The 16,865-nt window shown below is 37.4% G+C and overlaps 2 protein-coding genes across 5 annotated transcripts in view; both read left to right on the top strand.

Moving 5' to 3' along the window:
- C2CD5 (C2 calcium-dependent domain containing 5) overlaps window positions 1-16,865 on the top strand; it is a 141,297-nt gene that overhangs the window by 86,197 nt on the left and 38,235 nt on the right. For all 4 annotated transcript variants that reach the window (XM_006897206.1, XM_006897205.1, XM_006897207.1 and 1 more), the window contains 3 exons: window positions 4,787-4,882; window positions 6,777-6,968; window positions 10,250-10,436. In XM_006897206.1, coding sequence (XP_006897268.1) covers window positions 4,787-4,882; window positions 6,777-6,968; window positions 10,250-10,436 — 475 coding nt within the window. The remainder of the gene's footprint in view (window positions 1-4,786; window positions 4,883-6,776; window positions 6,969-10,249; window positions 10,437-16,865) is intronic.
- On the top strand, window positions 1,832-3,861 carry LARP7 (La ribonucleoprotein domain family, member 7). The gene is made up of 2 exons (XM_006897219.1): window positions 1,832-1,907; window positions 2,126-3,861. The coding sequence occupies exons 1-2, from the start codon at window positions 1,832-1,834 to the stop codon at window positions 3,859-3,861; spliced, it is 1,812 nt and encodes a 603-aa protein (XP_006897281.1).

Raw genomic sequence — 16,865 nt, 5'->3', positions numbered from 1 at the left:
ATTTTTAGGGGAGCTCTGGTGGCCTAGTGGCAAGAAGCTGCAACTACAATCCCAGAGGTGCACGGTTCGAATCCACCAGATGCTCTGCTGGGGAAGGAGGGGCAATCTCCTGTACCAGTCAGATCTGATTTGACGGTACACGCACACAAAAAATTTAAAAAAAAAAAAAATTTAAAAAAAAAAGTTTCATTTTTGTTTTTATCACTGGAAACCCTTTGACCTTCTGTTATCTTTTTACCTTCTGTTATCATGTAATTCTTAACTGCCAGCTGGTCTGCTCTTGTGTGGGTCATTATTCTTAGAAACAAAGGATTCTTTATTAACTGTCTACAGTTATTAAATGTCCAGAACTGTGATAGTTTGTCTTCTGTAGCCCTTTCTTTTTCTTTATGGAGTAATTATTGAACATTATTGAACCATTTCATTCTATTCCTATAAAAGTTTGCTCTTACTAACTTCTAACTTTGTCATCCTTACCTTGCCTTAGTCCACAGTAGGTAATCTTGCCTCATATTTGATATAGAGTTATATACCTTCAGGTCCTAGGGATATAATTGGAAAAGACATAGCTCTTCTCATTATATTCAGATCTTAATCAGATATTAGCCACAGTTTGATTAATACCCCATTAGAAACTTTGAGATGAATGGGAATCCTGGAACACCTGATTGTGCTCATGCGAATCTTATATGTGGATTGGTAGGCAATCAGAACAGAGCAAGGAAACACTGCAGGAAAGGAGTGCGTCAAGAATGCATTCTATCTCCACACCTTTACAATCTATATGCAGAACAGATAATTTGAGAAGGTTGTCATTATTAGGAATTCAGCATCAGGACTGGAGGAAGACTCATCAATGACTTACACTATGTAGATAAAACAACCTTGCTCACTGAAACTGAGGAGGACCCAAAGCATTTTCTACAGAAAGTCAAGGGCTGTGGTCTTCAATATGGTTTGAAGCTCTACATCAAGAATTCATTCTTAACCACTGGGCCATTTGGCAGCACCATGATAGATGGAGAAGAGATTGAGATAATCAGCAGTTTCAGATTGCTTGGGTCTGTAGTTAACACTGTTGGAACCAACAGCCAGGAAATAAAAAGATGAATTGGAATGGGAAAATCTGCTGTCAGATCTTCATTGAGTGCTGAAGTGCAAAGATGTCGGTTTAGAGACTAAGGTGCACCTGATCCAGGTTCTGGTCTTTGCGATTAATTGCTATACATCAGAGAGCTGCATAATGACTAAGAATGGTAAAAGAAGAATTGATGCCTTAGAGTTGTGGTGCTAGAGAAGAGTCTGGAACATACCATGGACCTCCAAGAAAACAAATAAGTCTGTCTTGGAGAGGGTGAAACCAAGTTTCTCCGTGGAGGCTAGGAATTTGAAGCTTTAGCTCACATACTTTGGGCATGTGGCCAGAAGGGACCAGTCCTTGGAAAAGGACATCATCATAGTCGGAAAGTTGGAGGGACAGTGGAGGAGAGGAAGACCCAGAATGAGATTAATTGACACAGTGACTGGGGTAATAGGGACAGCTGTGTTGGAAGGAGTAAGATTGTCTCAGGATTAGGACAGAGTTCAGAGCTATTTTACCCAGGGTCAGTATGAGTCGCGGGCACCCAACAACAACAACAGGATGTTTTACGGGGCTCTGGTGGCCTAGGGGCAAGAAGCTGCGCTAAAATCCTGAAGCTACACAGTTCAAGTCCACCATATGCTCCACGGGAGATGGATAGGCAGTCTCCTGTGCAATTAACCGTCTCTGAGAACAGCTGGAGAATCAGTTGCAGGCCAGTTCCAACTCTGGTACACAACAAGAACAACAATGGGATATTATAACCATGTAATGCCTTTTACGTGTCCTTGGATGCTTGGAAATCTTGGAGAGCTGAAATTTACAAGTACGACTGGAAAGAAGTGTTGTTGTTGTTGTTGTTGTTGTTATGTGCCATCGAGTCGTTTCCGACTCGGAAAGAAGTGTAGATGATATAAATGATATTTGAACTGGACTTTAAGGATAAGCATGAATTCAAAGAGCCATATGGGTAGCATTCCAGGCCAACAAGTCAGTTTTGTGGATTTAGCATGACTGGAGATAAAATTAAAATCTAATCTTTAGAAAATAACAATCAAGATAAGGCCATGGAAGAGGAAAGCACAGAAAAGAAGAAAAATGTAGAAAAAAAGAAGAGGTCTCGAGTTAAACAGGTGCTTGCTGATATTGCTAAGCAAGTGGACTTCTGGTTTGGAGATGCTAATCTTCACAAGGATCGATTTCTTCGGGAACAAATAGAAAAATCTAGAGATGGATATGTTGATATATCATTACTGGTATCATTTAACAAAATGAAAAAATTGACAACAGATGGAAAACTAATTGCCAGAGCATTGAAAAGCTCAGCTGTGGTTGAGGTGGATTTAGAGGGCACAAGGATCAGAAGGAGAAAGCCCCTAGGTGAAAGACCCAAAGATGAAGATGAGCGGACTGTGTATGTGGAATTACTTCCAAAAAATGTTAATCATAGCTGGATTGAAAGAGTATTTGGAAAATGTGGCAATGTTGTTTATATAAGCATCCCACATTATAAATCTACTGGAGACCCAAAAGGATTTGCCTTTGTGGAATTTGAAACAAAAGAACAAGCAGCAAAAGCAATTGAGTTTCTTAATAACCCACCAGAAGAAGCACCAAGGAAACCAGGGATATTTCCAAAGACTGTAAAAAATAAACCCATTCCAGCATTAAGTGTACCTGAAGAGAAGAAAAAGAAAAAAAAGAAGAAATGCCGAGTGAAAAAGGAAGACACTGTCCAGGCTAAAGAAGACACAAACATGGATACAAACAACGAGAGCGCCTGTAAACTAAAAAGATCAGGCACCACATCTGAGGGGTCGGAAGCAGATGTAACAGAACCCCAAAAACCTCCCACCAAAAAGAAGAAAAAAAAGGAAAAGGCAGAAGTGTCCAGCTTACCTGAAGTTCGAACCATTAAGAGAAAGAGGAGAATCTCTGCAAACACAGAATGCCCCGCTCCCAGATCTAAAGTTAGAAAGCTTTCTCAAAAACAAAGTGTTAAAGAAGCTAAAGAAGTTTCCCACGAAATCAAAGATTTAGAAGTGTCCACCGAAGAGGAAAAGGTTACTGGTGATAAAGATGGATCTCTCTTAAAAGCAAAAAGGAAGCACAAGAAAAAACACAAGGAGCGGCATAAAATGGGAGAAGAGGTTATACCGTTAAGAGTTCTATCGAAGTGTGAATGGATGGATTTAAAAAGAGAGTACTTAGCACTGCAAAAAGCCAGCATGGCTTCTTTAAAAAAAACAATATCTCAAATAAAATCAGAGTCTGAAATGGAAACAGACCTTAGTGAATCTAATAAATCTGGAACGAAAAATGAGAAAGCTAACAGTGAAGAATGTCGCCCCCAGGAGGTTAATTCGATGGGACCACAATTTGTGAGCGGAGTGATTGTGAAGATAGTTAGCACAGAGTCTCTACCTGGCAGGAAACAAATCAGGGATACTTTAGCAGCAATCTCAGAAGTGGTTTATGTTGATTTACTTGAAGGAGATACAGAATGTCATGTAAGATTTAAGATTCCAGAGGATGCTCAAGCAGTAATAAATGCACATTCAGAAATTAAAAAGAAGCACAGCTGGCAACTCGAGATCCTTTCTGGTGATCACGAGCAGAGGTATTATTGGCAGAAGATTTTGGTAGACAGGCAGGCCAAGTTGAACCAACCTCGAGAAAAGAAAAGAGGCACTGAGAAGTTAATCACCAAAGCTGAAAAGATCAGACTGGCAAAGACTCAACAAGCAAGTCAACATATTAGATTTTCTGAATATGATTGAAAAAAAAAAAACAACCAACATAATGGTTTAACTGAATATTTCTCCAAAAAAAAAAAAAAATCTAATCTTTAACTTTTTCCTTGTCCTAACCCGTCCTACCCATTGATAACAGATTGAACTTCTCAGGTTCTATTCTGGTAAACTCCATGATTCCAAACTCATCAATAGCTCCGTGTTCTTGAAATAGTTCTGTGTTGATTTCTGATACTCTCTCTGCTCACTTGGCTTTACAGCCTCATCTCCTTCTATATGTTTATAATTCCAATGTCTTTTTTGATCTTCCATTTATCTTCTATGCAGCTTTTTATCTCCAGGCTACTTTTTACATTTTCTTTGGGTAGCTTCATTCAGTATTATATTGATTATTTAACATTATAGTTTTCCAGTTAGAGATATGTAATAAAGAGGTTTTCTTTTTAAAAGGATTATGTAAAAATGAGTTTTTTAACACTTGTGATTAATGTAATTTACGCTCTTTTTAGTTGTTTGACTACTATATTACTTTTAGATAATGTTATGCTATTTAAATCTAGCAATATAGAAACAGAGTTATACTTTTAGAAAAATTTAAATAAAATTATAAATGCTTTAAGTATTTTGACAGAATTGATATATACAGTAGTATGTAGGTTGTTGCTTTTTATATTGTAAAAACATTCCAGTCTTAACCTCAAAATATTTTAAAGGAAATGGTTATTTCTATTTTTTAAAAATTAATTTTAGACAGTAAAGAATTCTTGGCCTCTATTTTAATAAAACTTCATTACTTGTATTGCCTATCCTATATTTAGAAAGAATTATGTGATTTAGTTTGGAGTATAAGTTAGATTTCAGTTATCACTCTTATTACCATTTGGATATTTAACATTTTCTAATTTAACATGATATCTGAAATGTTGACTTGTTTGTGTTCTTTCTTTCCTAGTGAAGAGGTCTGTATTTTGTCAGCATCTGGGACAGCGGCTGTACTGAACCCTAGATTTCTGCAGGATGGCACCGTGGAGGGCTGTTTGGAACAGAGGTTGTCTTGGCAGCCTGGCTTTCTTTTCTGTAGGGGAAGTGAAGAGAGATTGACTTTTCTTAAAACCAGAATAGCTCTACTCTGTGAGGGTGGGTTCTAGTGGTATAGAGTAGAAATCAAGACCAAACACTTTACTAATTTTATTGAATTATAAAGCTACAAAGAGGTATTGGATTCTGTACTCTAGTGTAGATGCTGTTTCTAAATCCTTGACTAATTTGTCACACATTCAGCTACCGAATGGGAACTTTAAAGTGTGTATGGTCTTTTAATTTGTAACAGTTTAGAGAGACTTTTTAATTTTATTTTTCTTTTCTTTTTCTGGTATTCTCCACGTTGAAAAGGGGCATCAAACAATTTTTATAAGGAAAACTCTTAATTTAAAAAATTGTTAAGTAAAAAAAAACTTAAAAGAATTGTTAAGCAGTATGTTGTACAAAATAAAAAGCTTCATTAAAGTGAAAGATAAGTTTTAATATATGTGAAAATGAAGAAATTATATAAAATGAGCTTGCTCTTTTGACTTGTTTAATTATAAGTCAGTCCCTTTAAACTTCTGGCTTTTAAGTAAGTGTCAGAAGTACTTTTTACAAATAGAAGGACTAAATGTATAAAACCACTAGTTTACCAAAACCTATTTGGGTAATATAAATCATAATAACTCTTTACTCATAATATGCTTATTTGACTTTTTGGTTTCTGAACCGATGAATTAAGAATATATTAAAGTAGAAAGCAAAAAAATAGCCTTTATCTTTCTTAAGTAGATATTACTCAGTTTTTCTAGGTGAGGCTGAGAAGTTAACTAACTCAGGGTCGCAGAACTCACTTTAGATTTGTTACTTGCCATCTCAAGAGTAAAATGATAATATCTAAGAATAACTTAATTTGATTTAGAAGATTGTTTTAAGAATTTGGTGGGGGGAGTAATCTGCAGAAAGATTGTATTATAGTAGCTACAGTGTGAATTTTCTTTTCCCCTTCTAATTTGTCAGCTTGCCAAGATTCAGCTTCTAAAGAGTTGATTTTTTTTTAAAGAGTTGATTTAAAATAGGGGATTTTGAAAACCCACAGCTTCCAAGATTACTCCATGGTGGTTGGGTGAAACTGTATTCTCCCAGGAACTTCCTTCTGCCTCCATTCTTGTTCTGATTACCTCAAGTTAGTGAAGAAGGTGGCTAGGGAAAACCCTTAATTTTTTAAAAATGAATTAATAAGCAACATATTGCAGCAAATATTTTATAATGCATGGTTGTTTATAAGTAGGAATTTATGTGTGATGGTAATTTGTTTATGAACCATAAAGGTATTTATTTCAGAAATAGTAAAACACTGATAATTTGAATACTTGACATGTACTCTTTTAATTTGTTTTTCTCATACATTTGTAATATGCATGTTTGTGTATTTAACATTAGTTTATGATTTCAAATTGTGTTGTTTTGAAAAAATATTCTTAGGCTTTTTAGGTAATATTACTACTTTTAAATTTGTCAGCTGTAGGAAAATGCCTCCTTTATTATCCAGCTATTAGTTTTAATGTTTTGTACTTTCAGCAATGATTCTTCAAACATTTGAAACTTTCATGTAGATGAAGCTTTGTGATAATAATATTTTTTTGTTTGGTGGTGAAATAATCAGTTATATGAACTGGTACAAATGACTTTGTGATTTTATAGCCTTTTTCTCTCATGGGAAAAAGTATGGTTCTGATTTCATGGGCGTTTGTAATTCTTACTAATCATCATGGTGGCCCTCTTAGAGTCTAAATGTAAAGTTTTGTATAATATTTATATATATTACCTTTGAAAAAATACAGATATTTTAAGAATACCTTATTCTTTTTCCTAATATATATATATATATATATATATATATATATATACACACACAGGATAGAAGAAAATTTGCCTGCAGGTTGTGGTTTTTGTCATATACCATATGATGAATTAAATATGCCGTTTCCAGCTCATCTGACATATTGCTATAACTGCAGGAAACAAAAAGTTCCTGATGTTCTTTTTACTACTATAGATCTCCCAACAGATGCAGCAGTTATTGGCAAAGGCTGTCTTATTCAAGCAAGGTATGTTTATGAAACCAGTGTTGATGTCACAGAAAAAGTATGAAGTAAAATTTATTTATAATCAAATATCTACTTCTGTCCTATGATCCTGGACAGGTCATTCTATCTGAACTTTACATTGTCTCATAAAGAATTGAAAGAAGAAATACCCTTTTAATAAAACTCAAATGAGTTGTGTACAACATTTTTAAATGAAACATTTTTTAATGTTTCAATTCTGTATAAATGACAATTATTGTAATGGTTATTAAATGACCTTCAATAGGGAAAGAAGCTAAATCAGTATAGCCAATCAGCTTTAAATGTTATGTATTTTTACATTGACTGCTCTTTTAAAGAACAGAAATTGTGATCTTTCTTTAATGTCTTCTTTTAAGTGTTAAGAGTTTCATTTAAAATGCATTTGAAGAGGAAATGCTTAATTGTTTCACATATACAGGAAATGGTTATAATTGTGTTTCATTTTCCAGCAACTGTCAGGGTACCAGGGCCATTGAACATTTCTGTCCTCATCTTTATACCTCAACAGTAGCCAACACTGTTGATAATTTTATCCTTGTTGAAACTCCTGTGACTTCAGACTGCTTATGCTCTTATTTCTCCATACCTTTTACTGTTCACCGTCCTGTTGCCGTGTCCTCATTTTGTGGTCCACCCTTCCTCTGGGTAGTGATGAAATGATGTCCTAGAATATGAGTGGAATTCTGTTATTATTTAAAACCTATCTAGGATTTCTTATTGCTGGTCAAATAAAATAAAACTCTTTACTATAATCAATAAGCACTTTAGCATGACCACACCCCTGTCTATGTCTGTAACTTCATCTGTATTACTCTTACCTTTGTGCTTGTTGCTTTACCAGCAACATTGTCTTAGGTCTTCTACTTTGCCAGCTTATTTCTTAAATGTTTTTACCACAACTCTCCCGGCTCCTTTAGGTTTCTTTGTCCTTTAGGTTTCAGCTACCATCTCCACCATGATCACTTCTGTTTAGTTTTTTTCTGTCTACTTTATTTTCTAAAGGCACCCGACTCTTGAATGAGGCCAGATTGCTTTGTTTTTTTATTTACTCCCACCTAACTCCATTGGAATGTAACTGTGAGGGCAGGACTTTGAGGTTGGTTCACAGATGAGTGCTCATTAGTAGAAGAGTGCTTCGCACATAGAATTGCTCAAGCAACCTCTTTTTTCCCCAATACTGTGTTATGATTTTATACCACTGTCCTTACATGCAGTTATGAAACTAAGATTTTAAATTATATTCTTTAGTATTCTAGTACTAATGTATTTATTTCATTTTTTTTAGGATTTGAGGTTTTTTTCACTTTTGTTTGTTTAAATAATGACCTTCCGTGAAAGGTTACACAGTGACAAAAGAGATAGGTTATTTTAATTTCTGCCCTTTCACAGCAAATACATTAAACTCAAGTCTTGTTGTTATGTGCCATCAAGTTACCTGCGACTCATAGCAACCCTATATACAAGAGCCCTAAGCCTTGCCAATCTATCCTGTGCCAATCTTACTGTCTCTGATACACCTACCTCCATTACCCAAGTCACTGAATCAGTCCATCTCATCAAGCGTCTTCCTCTCTTGTGCTGTCCCTCCACCCTCCTAAGCATGACATCTCTTTCCAAGGACTGGTCCCTTCTTGCAGCATATCCAAAGTATGTCAGATGAAGCTTCAGAATCCTTGCCTCCAAGGAGCAGACTGGCTTTACCTTCTCCAGGCTGGGTTTAGAAGGGGTCGTGGTACTGGGGATATTGTTGCTGATGTTAGATGGATCTTGGCTGAAAGCAGAGAATACCAGAAGAATGTCTATCTGTGTTTCATTGATTATGCAAAGGCATTTGACTGTGTGGATCATAACAAACGGTGGCTGACTCTGAGAAGAATGGGAATCCCAGAACATTTAATTGTGCTAATGCGAAACCTATACTTGGACCAAGAGGCAGTAGTCAGAACAGAGCAGGGTAACACTGCATGGTTCAAAATTGGGAAGGGTGTACGCAGGGATGCATCCTGTCTCCATACCTTTTCAACATGTATGCAGAGCAGATTATTCGAGAGGCTGGGCTCTATGAGGAGAATTGTGGCATCAGGATTGGTGGAAGATCTATTAACAATCTGCGTTATGCAGATGACACAACCCTGCTTGCTGAAACTGAGGAGGACCTCATGCACTTGCTGCAAAGGGTCAAGGACTGCAGCCTTCAGTATGGACTGAGGCTCAATGTCAAGAAGACAAAGATTCTCACCACTGGACCAATTGGCAGCGTCAGGATGGATGGTGAAGAGATTGAGATTGTTCACAGCTTCAGTTTGCTCGGCTCCACAGTCAACACTCTTGGCACCAGCAGTCAGGAAATCAAAAAGCGTATCGCGATGGGAAAGTCTGCTGTTAGGGACCTCTCTAAAATACTCAAGAGCAACGGTGTCTCTCTGGAGACTAAGGTGCGCCTGATACAGGCCATGGTCTTTGCAATTGCTTGTTATGCATCAGAGAGTTGAACAATGACTAGAGAGGACAGAAGGAGAGTTGATGCCTTTGAGCTGTGGTGCTGGAGAAGAGTACTGAATGTACCATGGACTGCCAGGAAAACAAACAGATTCATCTTGGAGAGGGTTAAAGCAAGCTACTCCTTGGAGGCAAGGATTCTGGGGCTTCGTCTGACATACTTTGGACATGTTGCCAGGAGGTCCTTGGAGAGGGACATCATGCTTGGGAGGGTGGAGGGACGGCGCAGGAGGGGAAGACCCTCTATGAGATGGATTGATTCAGTGACTGTGGTAATCAGGATGGGTGTGTCAGAGGCAATGCGGTTGGCGCAGGACAGAGCAGGGTTTACGGCTGTTGTGCATAGGGTCGCTATGAGTTGCAAACGACTCGACGGCACATAACAACAACATCAGGACAAACCTGTTTGTTCTCCTAGCAGTCCATGGTATATTTAGTACTCTCTCCAACACCACAGCTCAGAGATATCAATTGTTCTCCTATCGTCGCTAGTCATTGTCCAGCTTTCTGACTCATAGCAAGTAATTGCAAAGACTGTGGCCTGTATCAGGTGCACGTTAGTCTCCAGAATGACATCATTGCTCTTCAGTACTTTGAAGAGGTCTCTGACAGCAGACTTTCCCAATGCAATTAGTCTTTTCATTTCCTGGCTATTTGTACCAAGAGTGTTGATGGTAGAGCCAAGCCTGCCTTTAGAAAATTTTTGAAATTTCCTAATATGCCACACTGAATATTGTCCACTAATTATTTTATCTTAACAGGTTATGTCGTTTAAAAAAGAAAGCACAGGCAGAAGCAAATGCTACAGCTATCAGTAATTTGTTGCCATTCATGGAATATGAAGTGCATACTCAGCTAATGAATAAACTAAAACTCAAAGGAATGAATGCTTTGTTTGGTCTGAGAATTCAAATCTCAGTGGGTGAAAATATGTTGATGGGCTTAGCGGTAAGTGTACTTTTTTGGTGATTTTTATAGTTATAGCTGATTACATATATATATGGCTGTGGCTCAAAGAGGTTTTTATGTTGTGTTTTGTTTTGTTTTTTTTTAAACAAAAGATTTATCTTCAGAAACTGTCAGGAAGTCTTTTTAAGGATTGGCAACATTTTAAGAAGTGAAAAATCTATTAACAAGTACTCATGTTTTTCAAGGGACTTCATCAGGTTTCGAATAACTACCATGTCTAGCTTAATTAGTAAGAGGGCCAGCATTCTTCTGTATGAACATGCTAAAACAAACTTTCTCCCTCTTGGAACCATTGACGTTTTTGGTTTGCCGACTCTGTTGTGGGACCTATAGGATGTTCAGCAGCATCTGGGGCTCTACTTCCTAGATCTTAGTAGTATTCCGAACTACCATTCCTTCTTCCTTGTTTTAGATTTTTGCATTCCAGTCACTAGTTACTGTCACTGCATCTTGAGAGCATGTTTAGTCAATTTTGGACTGCAAGATTTAGTAAATATGTTCCATTTCCTCCTCTTTGGCGTTAGCTGTAGGAACGTGTATTTGAGTGATAGTTGTATTAACAGGTCTTCCTATCATTTACAACATTGTACTTTAGGATGGACCTTGAAATTGTCTTTTTAAGAATTTAACACCATTCTTCTGTTTATTCCCAGCATAGTATTATCATGTTTGACTCAAAGTGGCCAAGCTAGTCTATCTCATCTCACTACTGCCTAGAATATCACTGTCTGTGCAGTCTACTTCATTTTTTCATAACAGCTAACTAACAGTATTCATGTCATACTTTCCATGTTCTAATTATTAAAGAATGCTTGCCGCTGTTTTTCCTCATTTTGATTGACTTCCAGTCTGGACTCTACCTCTAATATTATAGCTTCCTCAGCTGTTCTTAAGGTTTTCAGAGTCCTACTATTTAAGAAGTGGGTGGCCAATCCTAGTCTGTCTTAATCTGGGAGCTCTACTAAAACCTGCCCATCATGGTGGCATTTGACCCTAGTGGCATTTGACACACTGGTGGCACAGCTTTCAGCATCACAGCAACCCAAAAGTTACAAACTGGTAGATAAGTGCTGTACAATGAATTCCCCCAAAACAACAAACTGACAAATTAGTATTGTACCTCTAATAGCAGTATGAACATCAAAAGAACAAAGATTCTCACCACTGGGCCAATTGGCAGCGCCATGATAGATGGAGACATACAGCTTGCTCAGCTCCACAGTCAAAACTCTTGGCACCAGCAGCCAGGAAATCAAAAGATGAATTGCACTGGGAAAATCTGCTGACACTGACCTCTATAGAGTACTGAGAAGCAACAGTGTCAGTTATTTGCTTTGCTTTAGAGAGCTATATAATATCTAAGGAAGACAGAAGCCTTTGAGATGTGCTGGAAAAGAATCTCATCTATACCATGAACCGTCAAGAAAAAAAATAAGTCTGACTTGGATATTGTGAAACCAAGTTTCTCCTTGGAGGTTGGGATTTTGAAGCTCTTGTATCACAAACTTTGGGCATGTGGCCTAGAGAGGATCAGTCCTTGGAGAAGGACATCATGCTTGGAAGAGTGGAGGGACAGAGCAAGAGAGGAAGATTCTGGATGAGATGGATTGATCAGTAACTGGGGCTTTGGGGTTAAATGTGTAGAAGTCAGTGAGACTGGTTCAGGATAGGGGAGGCTTCACGCATCATGTGTTATAGGTGACTTTGTGGCACATAACAACAACCACCTTTAATAGCAAGTCAGGCATGCAAATATCATGTTACCATATCTGATTGAAGCCTGCATAGACCTGGCAGGATATGCTGCTGGATGAATGTTCCTAGCTGAGACTCATGGGTGACACGTAAGATTAAGTCTCAGATGTGAATATTAAGGTAACATGGAAGTCTCTGCTGAATCTTTGATTTGAGCCTTGCAGCTCTTGAGGACAAAGGGCTATTGATAGAAATGAGGTTGAAACAAGAATAACCAAAGTTTTCTATGTTCAGGGATACAATCATTGCAAATACGTTTTTAAAAAACACAAACAGCAACTTGACATATGGAACTTACATAATAAACTGCGTAAGAATCAGAGTGATTACATATGTTGAAGGATCATTGGAGAAGCTCAATATCAGCAGTCAAAACCAGGTTTGGAGCTAATTACTCGTGTGCAAGTTCAAATTGAGGCTGAAGAAAATAAAAACAAGTCCCAGAGAACCAAAATATGATCTTGAGTCTCTCCCATTTGAATTTAAATATCGTTTTGAAGCATTGAATACCACTGATTGAAAAACAGATGAGTTATAAGATCACATCAAGGATATCATCCTTGAAAAGAGCAAAAGGTTATTACAAAGACAGGAAAAATAAAAAACTGAAACCCTCTCAGAAGAGACTCTGAAAATTGCACTAGAACATTGGGAAGACAAAGGGAGGTGATGCTGAAGTAAAAGAGCTGAACAGAAAATTTGAAAGAGCAGCTCAAGAAGACAAAGCAAAGTAGTATAATGGAATGTGCAGAGAATTGTAGTTGGAGAGTAAGAAGGGAAGAACTTCCTTGGAATTTCTCAAACTAAGAGAAATGAAAAACAAGGTTAAGCCTTGAGTTGCAATGTTGATGAATAGTATGGGCAATATATTGAATGATTCAGGAAGCTCCCAAAGCAGCTGAAGGGACTACTGCAGTCACTGTATAAAAAAAAATTGACACAGAAAAATTTCAGAATGACCATATGAACAAGAGCCAGTGGTAATGAATAAAGAAGTTGAAACTGTCCTGAAGGCATTGACAAGAAAATAAGACCCTAGAGATCAATGAGATTACCATTTGACATGTTTCAACTAACAGATGCAGTCCTGGATGCACTCAGCAGTCTATGCTAGGAAATTTGCAGGTTAACTGTCTGGCCAACTGATTGGAGGAGCTTCATATTTGTTCCCGTTCCCAGGAAAGGTTATCCAACAGAATGTGGAAATTAATATTACATGCAAGCAAAATATTGCTGAAGATCATACATAAACAGCTGCAATAGTACATAGATAGAGAATTGCCAGAAGTGCAAACAGGAATTAGAAGAAGCTGTGGAACCAGGGATGTCATTGTTGATGTCAGCTGGATTCTGGCTGAATGTAAAAAATACCAGCAGAATGTCTGTTTATGCTTTTTATTTACTATGCAAAGGCATTTGACTCTGTGGATCATAATAAATTATGGCTAACATTGAGCAGAGTGTAAATCCCAGAACATTTAATTGTGCTCATGCAAAACCTATAGCTTGACCAAGAGATTATTGTGTGAACACAGAAGGGAGTGCTACATGATTTTAAATTAAGGTGTGTGTTAGGGTTATATCCTTTCTATATACCAATCCAGGGTGTATGCTGAGCAAATTATTTAAGAAGCTGAACTCTATAAAGAATGTGGTATTAAGATTGGAGGAAGACTCATCAATAATCTGTGTTATGCATATGATACACCTTTTCTTGCTCAAAATGAGGAGGCCTTGAAAGCACTTGAATACAGCCTTCAATATGAACTGCATCTCAATATCAAGAAAACAAAAAATTCTTATCTCAGGATTGATAGGCAAATATTATGATGGATGGAGAAAAGATTGAAACTGTCAACAACTTTTTCTTACTTGGATCCACAATCAACACCTTAATACTAGGAGTCAAGAGATCACGAGTAGTCTTGTACTAAGAAAGTCAGCGGTTAGGAACCTCTCCAAATTATTGAAGAGCAATGATGTCAGTTTGAGGACTAAGATGTGTCTTATTCAGGCCATATTCTTTTCAGTCACTTGCTGTGCTGCTGAGAACTGTACAGTGAATAAGGATAACAGAAGAAGAATTGATGCCTTTGAGCTATGGTATTAGAGAGGAGTACTGAATACCCTATAGACTGCCAAAAGAACAAGCAAACATGTCTTGGAGAAAGTCCAGTTAGAGTGTTTTTTGGAGGCAAAGATGATAAAGCTTAATCTCACATACTTCGGGCATGTTGCTAGGAGAGACTGTTTCTTGGAAAGGTGAAGGGCCGGTAAAAGAGACAAAGACCAGTGTATTGACACAGTGACTGCTGCAATGGGCTCAAGTGTGTCAGGAAGTACAAGGGTGGCATATGATAGGATTGGGCTCAGATCTATTGCTCATAGGGCAGCTGTGGTCCATGCTCAGCTTGACAGCATCTAACAACAATAGTATCCCCTAATTGTAACAACTAAATCTGTTCAGACAGTGCCACTGTCCGTCATCGTTGTTTGAAAGCCACTATACTAAAGTAATTTTCAGTTTTACTGGAGACAGTAGGATAAAACATGTAAAGCAATGCCTGCTGTTTGACACACATTAACAAAAATGTGTATCTGTAGCTAGTAGTAGATTGCACAAGTACAATATACATTTTAAGTGCTGCTCAAACATGAGATAGTAAAAAAAGTCTGTCTTCACTTCTTTTTGCTTTGTCCAGTTAGAAAATGTATTCTATTTAAAACAGTGTCACTCAGAACATCTGGGTTGCCTTTATACATGGCATAGGACACTGTCATTGCAATCCGTTTTGTTGTTGTTATGTGCCATCAAGTCACCTGCAACCCATAGTGATCCTATGTACAGCAGGTGTGAAACCTGCTCTGTCCTGAGCCAGTCTCACTGATTCCGACACATCTACCCCCATTGCTCGAGGTGCTACTAAGATTAATATCAGATTAGTTACTAAAAGTCAGAGTGTTTAATCTGTGTACCACTCCATCATTTCCAACATTAACTGTTTCTCCTCCATTGAGTTCCCCAACTCCTGTCTGTTATTTGGTTTCTTTGATTTGTTGGAAGCCCAGCAAAACTTAAAATGCATCAGGGAAATGGCTCACCTGCCTGTGGATTATGCAGGCCAGTGTTACAGAGAATTATGAGCAAAAGGCCAGGATCCTGCAGACTGTAAATTGCAATGCAACTAGATGCCATGTCTCAGGAGAGTCAGGGTCCTAAGAGCATTTAACTTCCATATGCTCCAGTGTTCCTATTTCTAAGAAATAAACTTGTATCCCACCTAAGTCCTATTTCCTTAAAACAGTAAATACTTCATCACCAAGCAGAGACTATTGATGGAAAGACCATATTAAATCCTTGTACTGCAGACCCAGAAAACTAGGTATCTGAAAAATATGTATTGATCATATGGAATCTGAACAGTCTCTTACTCAGCTGTATTTATGGAAATATCCTTTTGTAGTCATTGAGTGAATCAGAATTTTAACTGAATAGCTGATAGTTTTCCAATGTGATCACCATCTTTCTGAAGCATACATAGTATTTTAATTTTAAGAAATTTTATAAAGTAGGGAACTTGAATTTTTTTTTCTTTGCATTTGTAGGAAAATTATTAAATTGTTTTCTAATGCAGCTGTTCTTTCTGTTAGAGCAAATACATAAACATAAGAGATAATTATGTTTTGATGATTGGTTGATTATTCATTATCATTTTTTTCTAGCGGGAATTTTAATTCAGTGGTCTAAAAACTCATATCTCAGCAAGGGCATTACATAAATGTGGCATCTGAACTTGGTTCAGTATTGTAATGAATAATGAGAATCCACGCAAAATAAGAATTTCATTTTTATTTAGAGGTTTAACAATGTTGCGCTGACTTTACAAAATCCTTTTGATGATTGAGCTCTGTGAAACTATGTTCCATCTTCAGTTTAATTTTTCACAGCATATCTTACATATTGCCTTTTCTGAGTCTTACTAATAGTTTCCTTTTTTAGTCAGTAGTGGTACTTACTACAGCAGTTTTGACGTTTGATTCTTTATTCTACTTTTTATCTTGTGCACTTAAATTTCACCATGTAAATTTCCTGGTAGTTACCTTTGAATGAGGCCTACCAGTTAACAAGGCACTCTGGTATTCCAGAGGGAATGTATGTAATGTTGCCTTCATTTTATAAGAGGGAAAAATGGATTCTCTGCTGTATTGAGGCTTGTCCAAGATGATACGGTTACTGGTGCTGGAACCTGATTTTAGTACTGACTTTACTCTGGTTCCAGAGTCTCAGTTTTCAGTCATTTGGGGCTGTTACCTAGCTAATGAATGCTGAGACAGTGCTATAGATGTTCTGCGGCTTCCTGAGGCATGGTGGGAGTTCTGTAGCTAGGCATCAGAGGCAGTGCCCTGGAGGTAGTGATAAATACTAGTGAATAAACCAGGAAGGAGAGGGCTCTTGGGGTTCAATTTTCTCTACCAGGCTATCTTCACCATAGAGTGTTAGGAGTTCTTTTAGAATAGATTTAGACAACTTTGCAGTTAATTACTTTATGAAGTGAAGATAATAGCATTTGAAGTGTGCAGTTCAAACAGTTCAAAATACAGAAGGTATCCAAAGTTGAAATGATTTTTTTTGTCTTCCCCAATGTTAGAAAT

This window comes from Elephantulus edwardii, unplaced genomic scaffold, assembly GCF_000299155.1.
Source record: "Elephantulus edwardii isolate Elephantulus edwardi_28Jun2011 unplaced genomic scaffold, EleEdw1.0 scaffold00206, whole genome shotgun sequence".
Taxonomy (NCBI): Eukaryota; Metazoa; Chordata; class Mammalia; order Macroscelidea; family Macroscelididae; genus Elephantulus; species Elephantulus edwardii.
The sequence above is the reverse complement of the archived record's forward strand: the minus strand, read 5'-3'. Positions and strand labels throughout refer to the sequence as shown.

What these genes read in the sequence shown, in the direction of transcription:
- LARP7 (XM_006897219.1), top strand. Translation starts at nt 1,832, where the DNA reads ATGGGATATTATAACCATGTAATGCCTTTTACGTGTCCTTGGATGCTT. An exon ending in TGGAGAGCTGAAATTTACAA is followed by an intron (nt 1,908 to 2,125) that starts GTACGACTGGAA and finishes TCTAATCTTTAG; the next exon opens with AAAATAACAATCAAGATAAG.